Source organism: Sturnus vulgaris, chromosome 22 (genome assembly GCF_052056855.1).
Source record: "Sturnus vulgaris isolate bStuVul1 chromosome 22, bStuVul1.hap1, whole genome shotgun sequence".
Taxonomy (NCBI): Eukaryota; Metazoa; Chordata; class Aves; order Passeriformes; family Sturnidae; genus Sturnus; species Sturnus vulgaris.
This window is the reverse complement of record NC_142264.1, coordinates 10201136-10217728: the sequence shown is the minus strand read 5'-3', so window position 1 is coordinate 10217728 and position 16593 is coordinate 10201136. Positions and strand designations below refer to the sequence as shown.

The window sequence follows — 16593 nt, the reverse complement described above, 5'->3', positions numbered from 1 at the left end:
TGGGGGAACTCAGCTGGGGCTTTGTGGCCGTCACCAAGTGCAGTGAGACCAGGGACCGGTGAGTGCCACAGGGCTGGGTGGCAGCAGGATGCCAGGGAAGCAGAGGTGGAGGGCAGGAAGCACAGGAATCAGGGCTGTGCCTGAAGGCTGAGAGCAGAGCAGGAGAGCCATGTGCCAGAGCAATATGGATGAGCTGGAGTGAGGAAAGAGCTGGGTGCAGAGCTCCCTTGTGAGCTGAAAGATACATTTAGCCCTGTTCTGTGTTGAAAGTGCATTTTCTTCCACTGAATTAACCTAAAAGCAAATGTTTGCAGTTGCCTGTTTAAAAAGTATCAGTAGAGTGCATTGGTTGACAGATGTGATCTCAAACTACAGTGCTGAAATGTGGGAACATTGCAGTTTGCCTCTGTCCCTGCAGCCACACCAGCACTGCCACCTCTCACTGGGGCATTTTGTCCTGGAGCAGCAGAATGGATAAACACGTTTGGCATATGAACAATTTTGGATACAAATGCCTGGCACACACAAGGAGTAGGGTCTATTGCTATAGTATTTGAGAAGTCTAGATCTAATTTCAAAGGGAAAAACATATTCTGTACCAATGAATAAGCAGAATCACCAGCACCCAGGACAGAAGAACCAAAACCCAGGGAAGCACAAGGTTGCCTACACTCTCTGAGAAATCTATCTCAGGGAGCAAGCCCCAGAATCCACATCAAGGCTACAGGAATCCATGAGGAAAAACTTGAAAGAGAGCATGAGCAAGTCTGTATAAGCTGTACTTTTATGTTGTGAGGTTAAACCTTTCCCACAGAACCTACAGCCTGTGAAATGATGGAGCCAGCTCTGTTTGGAGTTGTGCTCAATGCTTTAACTCACTGTGTCTGCTTGTGATGCTGTTCCAGGGCTTTGCTGCAGCATAGAAATTTGGAAATTTGGTGACTTAAAAGGAAAAAAATCACTTAAGTAACTGCTTGTGGAGAAAAGAGAAGACTTGGACAGCTGAGTGGTACATAGGGATTTCAGTCCTTGGGAATTAATAGGGACAGGCTGTGTGCTGAAATCATCAGAAATGAGGAAGCTGTGGTACAATGCCACAAGAGGTACAATGCAATCTAATTTTTAGACTTATTTTTAATTGTCAGAGAGAAGGCTCCTGTGGGTGCAAACCACCCCCTTGGGCTCACATTTCAGTGCCAATGACCTGTGTTACAGTTACACCTGTGCCTCTGCTGCTCTTGGAGCCCAGACTGCTCAGATGGAAGCATCTCAAACTGAGGGGGCCTGACTGCCCCTTCAAACATCAAAATTAACGTGTGAAGAGTCTAATGAAAGCAGTCACACTTGTGAGAGCCTGCTGAGTGCTGCTGACAGGCCCCTGGCAGGTTAGAGGAGCTGTGACCGCCCCCCTCTGCCCCTCTGCTCTGCTGGAGCCCCTGCCCCTCCAGCAGAGGGGAGAACAGAACCTGCTGTACCTCTCACTGCTGCCAGCTGCAGATGTCACAGCCCCTGGACACTGGCAGCTCTCGTGTCCCTTTCACACCTCAGCAGACAGACAGACAGACAGACAGCTGCATTCCCTTCTGCCACCTCTGCCTGCAGTGCAGAGGAAGAGACAGTGAGGGAACCCCTGCTCAGCACTGCAGTCCCAGGCCCTTCTGTGTCCCCACACAAGCCCCCAGCTGCCCTGGAGCAGGCTTCCAGCACAGCCCTTCCCCGAGCACAGCCACAGCCTCAGCAGCAGGCAAACCCCTCACATCAGCCAGGCTGCAAGTTTCCCACACTCATCTGGCTCTCCTGTTTCACTCACATTTCCTTCTCAGCTCACTTTGTCTCCTTCCTGCTGTATTCTCAGTTATTTTATCAGCACAAACCTGTGCTATTTTTCTAGCTCTCCACTCAGAAAAATTGTGTTGATTTTCATCTCAACTCCAAAAGATGCCCCTTCTGTTCTACCCCAGAAATGTCCAACTTTGGAAATAAAACTACCACCTACTTTCAAAAGCTAATTTCACGTTCTGAAAATGTCAAAGCATTTTCTAAGTAATTCTGAGACATAGAACATACAGAAGTCTAAGTTTACCACAAATAAAAACGTGCCACATTAAAAATAAGCAAGAAATTTAAATTCACCCAACAATTCCAAAGTCTTTCCCAGAACCAGAGGAAGGGATGCTTGGGAGGATGTGCAGAATCCCCATGGGAAGGAACGAACTCAATTGATTTCCCTGAGCTCTCTCAACCCTCATCCTTCTGATTTTTCAGCTCCTGAGCCCCTCATGCTCCAGATGCAGAGCTGGGAGCAGCCAGGCTGGCTGGAAGGAAGGTGGGATGTGCCAGGGCTAGAAGAGGAAGAGGGATCTGGAAGGTGGAGAGAAGAAAGAGGCAATCAGTACGCCAAACCAGGGAAAAATCACTGCTGGAAAAGAACTGTTCACTTGGGCTGGCAATCCAGTAAATCCTTCTCCCTTGGATTTCTCTTGCAACTTAAACTGGAAAAGTTGTCAAAACTGCTCTGCACATGCATCAGAGCCACATTCTCCTTCCCAGGAGCACAGGCCCCCATCACTGCAGAACCTCTGCTTGTCCTTACCCTGGGAATTTCAGCTCTTCCTTACTCAGGCTTAGCTTTATGCATCCACAGGGATCTGCTCTCCTTCAGGTGGGCTGAACTCAGCAAAGGCCCCCCAGGTGTCCCCTTTTGCCCTGTCCTTCTGCTCCCAGCTGCTGCTGGTACAAGGGAAGCTGGACCCTTCTGTGCTCACTGAGTTTTCTGAGAGCAGGTTCCAGCCAGCAGCTGTTGAAACCTCTTCAGTGTCCTGAGCCACACAGAACCAATGCTCACATCTGGTTGCACAATTTAAAACATCTTTCCCCAAGGCTATAATTAGACACTTTTATTAGTACTTTACCCAGTGAGCAAGGCCTCAGAGCAAGGCAGCAGCTGTGTGAGCCAAGGCAGGGGAAAACCAGTGCCTGTGCTTAGGTTAAATAAATCACTCTAATTCCCATGTTAACTCTCATTGTCATATCTAAGCCAGGGAAAATAGCAGAGTCTGGTCTGAAGCCAGGAGTTGAGAGCTATAACAGAAAGTTTCACCAGCGAGCACCCTGAGGTGCTTGTGCAGTGACAGACACCAGCAGGGTGTCACCATGGCTCAGCAGGGATAGGCCCTAGGCTGCTCTTTCCTCAGCAGAAAAGACTTTTCAACACTTCTGTCCACATCTTGGTGAAAAATAAATGCAGAACAACTGTGAGGAAAACTTCTCAGCATTTCCACCCAATATTTCCACTGGCTTTAGCTTTACTAACAGCATAATTGCACCTTTCCTTTGACACAAACCCATGAGACGAGGCAGGAGAACCAGCAGCAGGCTCCTACGAGAAACACCAGCACACCCCAAATCAGTGGAAGTTTCTTGAAAACAGAACTTCTGTCACTTCCAGCCAGCTCAGACAATAAGAGGTGCTCTGGAGCATGCTTGGAAAAGGGGAGTCCCAAATTCACCACCCTTGTCAAACATCTTGGCATTAACTGGATTTCCCTGTGACATGTTCCCCCGTGAACTTGTGTTCTGAATAAAGCCCTTGCTTCTCTCTCATGTTTTTAAGAGGAGGAAGAACTCATGTCCTCCCCTCCTGTGGCCATGCTCAGGGCTGGCCTGCATCACCAGGCTGGCACAGATGGTATCACCCCCAAAATCCCAGTGCCAGGAACTAAACACACTGCAAGGCAAAGGAAGAAGTTCCACCTGCTGAAAGCATCAAGTCCACAGGGGAGAATCTCCAGCAGAGACCACCTGTCCACCCATGCCAGACCTGCTGTCTGTCCCCCCCTGCCAGCTCCCTGGCTCCAATCCGTGCTCCCAGGCCACAGGGAAGTGGCTCTGTGCAGGTGTTTACTGAGCTGAGCCCTCAAGACAAGTTTTTCTGGGTGTAAATATAACTTATATACGGGTTCATTTTCAAGTCTTGGTCTCAGAACACGCTTACAAAAAACTCCCTGAAGACTGAATATGAAGTGATTTGGCAGCCCCAGACTGCACAGAAACACCCTGGAGGATTTCTGTTGCGTTTAAATCTGACACAGAGCCACAGAAGTGAGGCATTTTACTCTTTGACACCTGGACTCATCATAAAAAAGCATTTATTGATGAAAATTGCTCAGAGGGCAGGGCAGCAGGGCTGCAGGAAGGCAGTCCCTGCCTTTTGCACCACAGACATCCATCACACTTACTTTGTAAAAGCGGGAAAGGATTTGAAATCAGGGGACTTGCGGTTTCTGCAAAAAAGAAAGAGATTTAAATATTGAGACTGGCAGAGACCTTGCTGCATTCGACACAGCTCTGCCTATCTGCTCCCTGCTCCCTACTCTGCACTTCCAGAGTTATCCAGGGCAGGGCAGGATGGGAGCTCCATCTACCACAAAATCCAACAAGTCCAACATGTCCATTTTCTCTCCGTTGCTCAATTTCTCATGGCCAGGGTTCTACATCTTTCCTGTTCAATTTAAAATGTCCAGAGATTTTAATGCATACCCAATGCTACAGCAATGGAAACAAGGGGCAAGACAAAGCAAAGAAACCTAGCAAAGAAAAGCCATGGGGCAAGAAACCCTTTACAAAGGTTTTCTTTGGTACTCCAGATGCAAATTCCCAGCTTCACCACGCAGCTTCTTTAAACTAAAGCTGGGAGGGAAAACCAGGGTGTTTCACTCTCCCTGCATGCCACAGGAGAGAGTTTCTAAGCAGAGCAGTTACTTCAGGCTGAGAATGCACATTTCCTATGCAGCACACCTTGCAGGGCGCCTTTCTGTAAGGTGTGACTGAAAACTGGGTGCTGGCCGCCCCCTGGGCAACCAGGAGTTGTCTGCATCCAGCCCCCAGTGCCCTGGAGCAGAAACAGTGATCCAGGCACCTCAGACCATGTGTGCTTTCCTACACTCCCCAGGTGAGGTCATTTAGGGTCAGACCACTGCAGAGGGGCAGAAATCATTAATTATTAATGTTAAATATTCAGTCATGGACTCAGAACATTTCCAGAAGGGTCCCTGGTGCAAGGCTGCGAGCTGGAACATCCATGACTGAGGCTCTCAGGGCTCTCTGACAGAACTGGCCTGGTTTCCTTGGAAGGAAAACCACCCTCATGAACTGCATGGGCCATGCACAGTGAACCTTCCTGCATACCATCCCAATGTGCTGAGGACCTGAGCTGCTGAAGAGGGATCCAGATGGCAGAGCCAGCCTGTAAGGAATGGAGATGAAGGAATGGATGATGCTTGGCAAAGACATGACTGGACAGTGCTGTGGAAAGGGGATGCATAGCAGACACCAACTCATACAGAATGCTGCTGATCACTTCACACATTGTCATCAGCCAGCAGTGCTCCAGTTGCTCCTGCAGCTGAGCTCTGTACCTGGGGCAAGATCTTCACTGAAACAAGTGCCTAAGCTGGCCCTGCTGAGCAGCTGAACAGGGCAGGCTCCTCCAGGCACCCTTCTCTCTGTGTGCCTGGTGCCCATTCTGGGCAGTGCTGTGCCCACTCAGGAAACACACGGTGCCCATGGCACCATCTGTGACTCCAAGCCTCCAGGGCTCTTGCAGCAGCTCAGCTGCACGTGTGCTTTTGAGGAGCAAACCCCAACTTCACTGTCCCCCCAGAAGAGAATCTGATCTGGAGCAGGCACAGAGCACTTAAAACAGCCCAAGGAATTCTCAGCACCACCTCTGGCTGCTCTCCAGCCACAAGTGCTGACACAGTGCCCTCGTTATGCTTGGCTTGCTACTCACATGGAAACCACTGTCAGTATGAAACAGCAGTTCAGGTACTCAATACAACACTGTTTTATGTAAAGGAAGACTTAGGATTTTTCTGGTCTTCAGATTTATAATTGGACAATTTTTTATCCGTGCATTGTCACATGTTACAATGTTACAGCACAGTCACTTCTGCTAAAGCAACCTATCCAGGCAACAATCCTAGAAATGCCCGCGTTTGACTGATTAATGATAAATCACCTTGTACTGGGGCTTTGTAATCCTTCCCTCCACAGGATTCTCCAGGCAAAATGGGAGTTCAGGTTTTTCTGTGCTCACTTTGTGCAGGGACTCTTCTGGCCATGCCCTGCCCAGTCCCAGCCCAGTAGCTGTGCCTGCAGACTGCAATCCTCGGCCCTATCCCTGGCTGCATGCCCCAGTTCTGATGAGTGCTCCTTGCCTCAATGCTTTCATACGGATTGCCTCAATTCTTCCCCAGTGTCTCACGGCTCTGGAGCAATTGGCAGGATATCACCCACAGAGACTGGAAGCTGAGTGGTTATTTTAACCCAGAAATATTTCCTCCTGTCTTCAAGTTGCCTCTTGAACAGCTTAAATTAACATGGCACCAGAAATAAACAGTTCATTCCTAGAAACCTCAACTCCACACAAATGCCCAGTGGACACAGTGACTTATTTATGCAGCCAAGCAAAGTGACACTTTCTCAACTGAATGTCTCCCTGTGTGACTCTCATTCTCCTGGTGGGAACTGCACTCAGCTGCTTCCCCTCCTCCTGGGCACAGCACTTCAGGCTGCTTTGAAAATGCAGCTCTGTCTATTTGTGCAATTGTGTTGCCTCATCATCAGCACTCCCTCTGCTGAGTACAGAGTGGGAGCTCACAGAACAACTCCCCCTTCCCCTTTTCCTCACTCCTCAACTTTGGCCATTGGCTCTCCCAACTCCATGGAGACTTGCAGCTGTCCCAAACCAGCCACAGATGAGAAAGAGAATTACCAGACGAATGTTAATAGAAGCTGTATTTGTGCTGACAGAGCCTGAGAGGCAGCTGGGTGCACCTCAGGAGGCAGAGGCATGGAGGGCTGGCTGTGCTAATGTCACACGGCAATCAGTAATCAGGAATTATTATGCCCCAAACACTAAAGCTGCACTCACCCACCAGAAATGCTATCCTGGAAGTGCTGTCTTTGCAGCAGAAATCCCCTCAGATGGGCTGTGTGATGGCTGGACTACAGGGGATGAACAGAAGGGGATGCATGGCCACACCAGGGAAGAAAGCTTGTGATTTCTGGAAATCCATGTTTAAAATCTAGTCCTGTGTCCTTTAAATCCTGACAATGGGGGATTCTCAGGCTTTTCCAAGAATTTTTACTCTAAATAAAATGTAGGAAATGAAATTTTTTTGGTCTCAATCTCATCTCGGCTTGGCACAAACTGATTCAAAAAAAGAAGACATTTCCATTGATCCTTTCCCCAGTCTGGAATAAACAGTGCTGGAAAGCAAAGCTTCCCTGTGTAAATAGGAATGAAAAGCGTTGACATTTTAAAAACTGTAAATGCTAAAATTTGTTGCACTGGAAGTTCTGACAGTAATAGTTCCCTAAAGCAACAGATGAAATTGAGACATGTTTATACAGCTTAAATCAACCTTGAAAGTTCAAAATATTTCCCAATTCCCTACATAATTTTAACTGTTCTCTTTCACACCCATAACACCGAGCAAATTCAGACTTCAACAAACACTGACAATTTCAATTAGATTTCCCCTTTGATGGCTGTATTTGAAACTAGAGAGCTTTTCCCCCCCCTCTTTTTGCTTTTATTTTACTTCCTGGATTCTCACAATTTCCTTAATCCCTCTTGGCCTTAGTTTCAAAACGGAGTCATCCATAGTGCCCAAAACAATGGCTCGAGCTGCATTAGGGTGTAAACACTTGAGTTAGAGATGGTTCTAGTCCTTGAGGAAGGTCATTGTCCCTGTCTGGAGTCAGAGGAAGAGAGATCCCAGAGCCTGGGAGGCCTGTGGTGACAGAGGGCACCAGAGCAGGGCCCAGCCCCAGCCAAAGGCTCCTCTCCAACACACATGGATGGAAAGGAAGGCAGCGAACTTCCTTGTGGAACACAACAATCAGCTCAGCCCCTTTCTGGGGATTTCCCTACCCATGCTCAGGCTGACCATCACTGCCTTTTACATTGCACAAGCTGGCCTTGAAATATTGTTTGGTCTCTTGAGAATTTAGACCAGAAAACCCCAGCATGTGTCAAAAGCCAGCAGAATGACCCCTGCCAGGGAGGGTTCCCTTGAAAGCAGCTTTATGGCACCCTAAGGAATAACAGCTTCTGCTGTTTATCCCAGTGAGTCCATTCCATGCTTCAGGATCAGGTCATGGCATTGCTTCCTGCTCCTCCCTTAGTTCAGCAGTGGATGAACAGAAGCTCCATGTGACTTGGGACCTCTGCTGCCTGTGCTCCTGAGGCAGCAGAAGGAAGCAACTGGAACATTTTAGCAGGATGCTATTTTTAAAGCACTGTGGAACTTCCAGGTTTCATCAAAAAGCAAGTTCAAGTGTATAAGGAGACCCTTTTCCATGAGTACAAAGGACACTCTCCAATCATAATGTGGATGACAGCTCGAGGCCTTCACCCACTCCCTGTCTCCATCCCACCCTGCTGGGAGACAAAGCTGGGACTCAAACCAAGCCCAAAGCAGGGTTTGCCACGCAGCACAGAGCTGCTCTTTCCTGAGCAGCCAGATGCCAGGTCATACAGATAAGGCTGCCAGGTACCTGCATTCACTGTGACAAGAACTGGGATTGTGTGCACAGGGAAGAGACATCTGAAATCCAATATCTGCCATTCTTATTCCCACTCAGGACTCTCTACAGCATTGCACCCCAGTGTATTTCAGGTGGTTTTAGTTGCTGACCTCTCTGCTCTGCTTGTCCTGCCCCTCACTCCAGACACCAAGGGGTCTGTGCCACTGCAGTCAGGATGGTGACACAAGGAAAAAGGAGAATGTCCTCAGCTGGGTGGCCTAAAAAACTCCGGCTGCTCTCTTTGGTATCTCTGTATCTGAGCCTGTGACACAAAACTCACAGCCACAGAGAGCAAGAGCCATCAGGTATTTAACAAGGCCAAGTCACACAGCTCTTGGCTGCTCAGCTAGGACCTACATTTACCTCCTAAACCTGGTGACTGTTCCTTATAGCAGCAGTCTGGTGACAAGCAAACAGCAGATGGGAGTGGGAGGACAGAAGTGTCCATCCTTCTGTCATTCCCCACCACATTACCACCACCTGCTTCCCTGCCTGGGAGAAATCTGCTGGTTGGAGCACAAGACAGGACAAGCCAAGGGTGCCAGAATCACCCAAGAGTTCCCATCCCACATGTGACACTGAGCCACATGGTGTTTGTCCCACCCACTGAGACACAGCTATGGAAAGAAGGAAAATGAGGAGGCAAGGACATGTCAGCTCTTCCAAAAGGCAGCCACAGAGAGCTCTGTATGGACACCTGAGCACACAGAGCTCTCCAGGGCCTCTCTGACCATCAGTGAACTCATGGATATTCACCCAGGCTGCTGCCAATGAGGCCATTGGGACTCCTGAGAACTGGAAAGAATAAAAGGAGAAATGGCTTGGTGCAAGGGCTGGAAAAGAGCACTGAATGGGACACGTAGGAAGCAGCACAAAAATGGAGCCAAAGGGGGAAAACAGAGCTGGAGAAGAAAAGAGGATGCAGGATAGATAAAGGAAGAGAAAAAGGAAGACGTTTGTACATCCCCATGCACCAGCCTGGCTTTGAGGAGCATGTCAGCTGCTTAATGCAGAAAGGAAGTGCTCCCAACCAGAGCCAAACTCCCCTCAAATCAGTCCTGAGCAGCTCACTTGAGTTCCTCAGGTTTCCTGGCTCAATCAAAGCTTTAGCTTGCAACTCCTCTGCAGCCTGCCAGGCCCTCACCTGAGCCACTAAAATAAACTGACACTGCATGTGGTGCAGACAGAAACATTCCTTACAGGGAAACAAGATGAGCAAATCACATGAAACTTGCTATTCAACTTGTAAGAATTTCTGGGGTTTTTTTTGTTTTTTTTTTGTGAACTTTCCCTCACGTGCTTTAAATGTTGCAGTCCAGAAAGAAACAGATTGAGGAGGATGAGTGTGATGTGAGCTGGTACAAGGAGATGGCAGGGAAAGTCTGGGAGATGTGTAACAGCAAGAGTAGGTCAGTATTTAATAGTTCAGAAAGAACTGAAGTCTTGGACTGTTCAGTACAGCCACTCTTTGTGTTTCTTGTCAGTGCTTCCTGGACAGGTTCATGCTACAGGTTCTTCTCCCCTCCTGCAAAACCTGACAAGAGCAGCCAGCAGGTTTACAATGTAGATTTCTTGGCTTCAGGAATGAGCTGTCTGATAGGAAGGAAGATATTTCTGCCCTTCCTTTGTTGGCTGTAGAGGGTTTGACAGGAAAAAAATAGCTACAATCTCAGGCTGCTGCTTTCCAAGGGCTCCAGAGGAGTCAAGGCCCCAAGTGGAATACTGGCCTTTACAGATGTGCACTGAAAGACTTTGAAACCCTTCAAAACACTGCCAGTAGCCACAGAAGACAAGACACGAGCTGCAGAGAGGCCAGGGCGACATCCAGGGCTGCAGCCAGGCTGGGAACTCTGGCAGTCAGTGACTACACTGCCTTGAGCCATGTCTGACAGCCAGGCTGGGCTCACTGACCAGGGCCTGGGCAGCCCCAAGCACTCCTGAGTGTCCAGCAGGAACAGGACTAAGGGCCTGAAACACAGACAAGCTCACCTGATGGGTTCTGCTTACACCTCTTTTCTTTAGGTTTTTCTGTCCCCGAATGACCAGCTGCAATTGTGGTGAATGATGGATTAGTACAGAATTGCTCCTCAAAACACAACACACAGTATTTTAGCAACAAACAACTTTCTTCCCCCTTTCCCATCACCCACTCTGCTACCACACATGGGTTTTCCAACACCACATCCCTTCTTTTCAACATGGTTCCAGAAAGCCCCTTACTTGCTTCTGAGGCAGATATAACCCCCAACAGACACTGTGTAACCTGCTCCAGGGAGATATCCCACCCCTTACCTGTCCATTCCAGCCAGAGGCATTGCCAACACCACATATTCTGCTTCTCTTGGATGGAGAATGGAGGGAGGCCAGGCTTTTCTGCTGGCATGTTATTTATCTCTGCAGCAAGATGCCAAAACTACATTTCATCTGGTCTGTCACTTTTGCTCCAGTTAGGGAGCATGAAGAATAGTAGTGGCCTACTGGAAGGCCAGGCAATACACAGGCAGGATAAAAACCTTGCACAGAAAACTCTACAGGTGCTGGACCTGAACAAAATTGTCTAAGCCAGTGGTTATGTTCAGTTACTACCACTTGGACTGAACACTGCAAGGAAACTGCACAAGTGGAGGGGATTTTCATTCCTTCTAGCACATGTATTTTGGTCTCACATATACACATCTGATTCACTGTGACCTCCATGCAGTGACTGCACAAACAGCTGGACATTGGTTACAGTGACATTTAAATAAACAGTCATGCTCAGCATCACTGTAATCTGCAAACTGCTGCTCTGTCCACAGTCCTCAAACTTCTCTTGCTTGCAAATGTCTTTGCTCCACCAGGACTGCAGTGATACACGGACACAGCACAAGTATTGCCTGATCTCCATCCATCCTTTCTCCACATCTTGGCTCCCCTCTGAAAAATCTATGCTCAGGTCCTGGTCCTTGGCAGCAGGACTCCCACATCACCTGTTTGACAGGGCTGGAGTGCCAGGAACCTGGGGAGGAGGGAGAATAAGGTACAACCCCAGGAGGGCTGCCTGTGAGCTTAAACAAGGTACCCCTAACACATCAACATTCACTGAGCATAGCTGGATCCTGCTTGGAGAGGAACATGGAGGCAGCAGGAAGGCGTGACCGCACTTACCACTGGAGTTCTGGGAATTGCTGTTTGTTTCTTCAAAGTTGTTTTGCATCTTGCCTTCCACTCTTCTGCTGAAAGCACTTTCTGCTGGGTGGAGAACAAAGCAGGGATGGTGACTGGTCAACACTGGATGCAGAACCAGGCAGACAGGAGGCAAGACATGCTCCTGTGCCACATAATCACAGACCCTGAATACAGCAGAAAGGTCAAATACCTCAATTTGGAGGCAAATGGGCCAGATTCAGTGAAGGGATAACAGGTGGGTATTTTTCTTGAATGCCTTCTGGCTGAAGTGGCCTGGATTGGCTCTTAGGGAGCCCATGAACACCAGTCCTGACTGAACCAGAAAGGTCATGGCTTCCTCCCCTGCAAAAAAACCCAACCCTTATCTTACTCTTCCTTAGGGTAACAAGCAGCCCTTAAACACAGGTGACCAGTCTGAGACTGAACCTGGGGCCTCAGCACCACACCAGTGTCACCTACAGAAGCACTGGGCCAGCTTTCCTTGTGCTTCCCAGTCACCTGCATTCCCTTCCTAAACACCCTCCTGGAAATGTTGAAGCAGAGGCCTGAAGGGCTGTCTCAGGGCCTGCCCACAAAGTCTGGAAAAGCTGTGGAAGATTGTCTGGCTCTGTGCTTCCCAACAGTGCCTTTGTTCCCTTGTTCCCCTGGGCCAGGGATTTGGGTGCTGCTGAATGCCAAGGGGGATTTTTGGGTGCTGTGGCTGCCAGGGCACTGCTCTGCACACTCCAGCACAGCACAGGGCAGCTCCCAGGGTCTGTACTGGGAGGGCTCCTCCATGGACTCAGTGCTTCCTGCCCCTGGCAGTGGCCACAGAGTCCTGCAGCATCTCTGCACAGCACAGCTCGGGGCCTCCCACCCTGCTCAACCTCAGCACCAGCTCAACAGTGCAATGAGGTTCTGCCTCACTTCACCAGGTTTGTAACATCCAGGCAAACGGATTTACTGTAGTGGCTCAAAGGATAAACTAGAGATTAAAAGAAAATGAACTGGCCAAAGCAATGTGAATGATGTGTGTGGCCCGTGCTGGGCAGGCCCTTGCCCTGCACTCTCATTCTGGAGCCCACTGTCACCTGAGGGCTTCACAGTGACACGGCCTGGCCTGGCTCTGCTGGGCTCAGCCTGCACACTGGGCAGGACTGGGGACACAAATCTTTCATTCAGGAGTGATGGAGACTCCTGAGAACTGATGCCATGTCATGGTTTTATTCCTGCAGACCACTGGAGTGACCACGACTGCTGTCAGGAGTTGGCAGAGGCCACAGGTCCCTGCAGGCTCCCAGGGCTGCAGCATGGCTCACACAGTGGGCTTTGGGGTACCAGAGACCTGAACTGCAGGAAAAGCCCAGCCCATGGATTTTGGCCCAGCCAGTCCTCAGTGGACCCTTCCAAGTCCTGAGCAGGCTTCTCAAACTCTCCATCAACTACACTCCTGACTCCTAAAATTCAGGAGAACAAGCAAACGTGGTAACCAAATCAACTGAAACAGAAACACATCAAACAGGGCTGAACTGGAGACATTATCTATCTATCTATCTATCTATCTATCTATCTATCTATCTATCTATCTATCTATGCCACTTGACAGATAAATAATAGAAACAAGAGGCTTTAAATAATAGGGAAATCAGATGGTGACAAAATGGTTTAGATCGACCCATCCCTCCCAAGACACCCAGGTTCAAGTCCTGGCTTATGTCACAAATGGAAGTGAAATGGAGGTCTCCAAAGACCTTTGTAAAAATTTTGCATGGTAGTTTTGCCTTCATCCCTTAGCTTCCCTCCTAAAACCTCCCCCAAGTCTGGCAGCAAGAAAAATTTGGTTTAATAGACCTGTTTGGTCTTACTGTGCCCTTCCCACACTGAGAGAGCAGCTCACTCTGTTCTCTCTCCTCCTATTGGAACCTTTTGAATGTGAAGTAAAATTATCTGTATGGATCAAGCCCTTGGGAGCTGTGGATATGTGTAATCCAACAAAACCCATCCTTGTTCAGCATCCATGGCCTCTCCCACCACAGCCACCTCTCATACTCAGCATCTGTCCATGCCAGTCATTCTAGGGGTATTTAAACACCAATTGATCAGCCCTTCTTCTGCACCCAGATGGAATCTTTATCCATCAATCCCACTTAAGAGAGCGTTTCTCAGTGGACTGCACATGGCACACTATGCTTCACACCCTATTTATTATTTTTCAGTAGTCTTTGCTTTCTTTCTTTAAATTTTCGTTTAGGCTTGATCTTGTTGGAAGGAGGAAAATGAGACAATGGGAAGATCAATCCTAACTTGCATTTTCTAAGTCCTCAGTAATGGTTCTGTAATACTGATTTTTCTGTTTATCTCTTGGAGGCTCCTGTGAGGAATGGAGCACTGTGAAAACAATTGTACTCCATTTCACTTCTAAAGGCACAGACCTTGCCCTGAAAACATCACCTTGAGGGAAACAAACACTGAATGCCAAACAGTGCTGAAAACCAAGCACAAATCCCCATTCCTGACAAGCCATTACACCAATCCTTGTCAGGAAGCTCTTCTCAGTTTGTGACACCAGGATTTGAAATAGGGCCTTTTCTACCTTGTGGTTACCATGATGATGATGTTCAACAAAAAAGAAAGAGATTATAAAGGATCTAATCCCCTCAACTGCTTCTGGGAGCAGCTTTGATGGGACAGGCATGGATGGAGCAGACTGAGGAAGGGTCTGGACACCAAGCAGTTGAGAAAGCTGAAAGGCAATGGGTACCTGTGATGGCCTTGCTTCCTGCGGATCCGGAATTTGGAGCGCGGAACATCTGGGACTGGGATGCGGGCGGGACCCCGGAGGGGCTGCGGTGCAGGAGGCCAGAACAGCGGTTTATGGACGCCGGAGATTTTTTGCTGGACTGGCTCGTCTGTGTCTTCACTGCCACGAAGAGTGGAGATCGAGAGAACTCTGGATATGAAGACTCAGAACTAGTGCCTGCACAGCCAGGGAGCTCGCAGGGCTGGGCCTGCTGAAGCTGCTGATCCACCCAGAGCCCCGGGACAGAGCTGGGCTCCCCCCTTACCCGAGGGCACACTGGTGAAGTTAGCTCCCTTGTGAGCTCCCTTCCACACCTCCACCTGCCACACGGCCAACCCATTCCTCCTCCAGCAGGAATCACCACATCCATCCAGCAGCACTGTGTGATTGCCACAGCCTGGCTGGAGGCACCTACAGCTCTGGCCTCCTTTTCTATTTTGGGACTGAATTTTGGGAGCAGATTTCTAAACTGCTCAGAGCTCTGAGTAGGGAGAAGTTTACAACTTTGTTTCTTGAGCCTTGAATAAATCCTAGTCATCTCCAGCTACATTCCTTATCTCTTTGAACAAATACAAAGAAAAAGACACAGTTGGGAATGGAATGGAGTGGAATTAGGAGGCAGAGTGAACAAAGGCTTTTGGTGCCATCTCCAGACTGGTGACACGTGGAGAAATTTTACATATTACTGGGACATGCTCTTTGAATGCATCTATATTTTGGTCTCTGCAGTACACAGTGAGGATCACCAGGAATTTTCAATGCCAAAAGTCATCTAAAACACTTTCAGGAGGACAGCCCTTCGTCTAGGCCACATGGATTAAATAAACCATTACAAAAGTGGAGGAACTGTCTAATAACCCCCTTCATTCCTAAGGGGCCTCTTCTATGGAAATCTGGGTATGGGTCCTGAAGCCCCAGTCCAACTCCAACCACTCCTGAAAAATCACTAACAAAGAAGGTTCAACTAACCCACAGTCCCAGCTCCCTACCAGTGATTTCTACAGTGATGCTGTGGGATGCCTAAAGGTGGAGGGACAACAGCAGCATCTGCGCGTTCTACACAGTGTGAGTGAGAAATCCTCATCCACATCCAGCAGCTCTCAGGGGAACAGCACGGCAGCACCACAGCCTGCCTCTGAAACAGGGGAGGAGAGAAGTGCCCCAGGCTGGGACAGAACACTCATTTCCAAAATCCCAGGAGAGTTTTCAGACCTTCACTGTGACTGGCTCTCACCTTCATCAGCAGCACTGGGACTGGGTGTGTGTACATTCACAAGGGGTTGCGATTCCAGGGGTTTGGATTCACTTGCTCTGACACACAGCCCCAAGATGACATTTCCTCACGCGTCAGTGTAGTTCTGCAGATTATGCACTGGTTTTCTCACAGTTTAGTCAGGATACTTCTCTGCTTGGTCTCCAGCCAGAGAAAAAGGCAAGAGGCTTGTTTTGCTCTCTATACTTCCTTTCAATCTCCATGGATTATCCTCCTCCAGCTGCTGCTAAACTGCCAGCAAAAATATAGTCAGATATGAAAATTTCCAGCTTGAGGATCATCTGCTTCCCATGAGGACCATTCTCCAGGGGCTTTATTCCCCATCAGTGCCATGAGAAACAGCCATCAGCAACTCTTCAGTGCCAGACACAGAGAGCATCACTGCACATCCTCTGCAGCCCAGATACTGCTCTGGGACCTGAAGGCAAAAGTCTCAATGCTATGATGACCTCCAATTTCTTGACCTCCAAAAGAAATTTCTTCTTCCTCCCAAATGAAACAAACAATATGTCTTCAAACTGAGACTCCACAGAGAAGGCTGCTCCATCTAACACCAGGCAGGGAGAGAGAGTTTTATGCAGCATTGCAAGACAAACAAAGGAATATCAGTTCCAGCAGTCTGGAGTAAGCTAACAGTTCACTGGGAAAAAAATGTTCAGTCTGTAGTTCATCAGGTGCCAAATTCCCTCTGAAGGCTGAGCAACACAGGTGGAGAGCATCACATAGCTCCCCTGCTCTACTCTGGAAAAGTCACCTTCACTGCGGAACTCACGGCCTC

General features: G+C 48.7%; 1 protein-coding gene across 1 annotated transcript in view; it reads right to left on the bottom strand.

The window, feature by feature from the left end:
* The window catches only part of ZNF618 (zinc finger protein 618), a 148470-nt gene that overhangs the window by 15770 nt on the left and 116107 nt on the right, over nucleotides 1–16593 (bottom strand). The window contains exons 12-15 of the mRNA XM_088177679.1: nucleotides 14504–14692; nucleotides 11743–11826; nucleotides 10585–10641; nucleotides 4239–4283 (exon numbers count right to left, since the gene is read on the bottom strand). Coding sequence (XP_088033805.1) covers nucleotides 4239–4283; nucleotides 10585–10641; nucleotides 11743–11826; nucleotides 14504–14692 — 375 coding nt within the window. The remainder of the gene's footprint in view (nucleotides 1–4238; nucleotides 4284–10584; nucleotides 10642–11742; nucleotides 11827–14503; nucleotides 14693–16593) is intronic.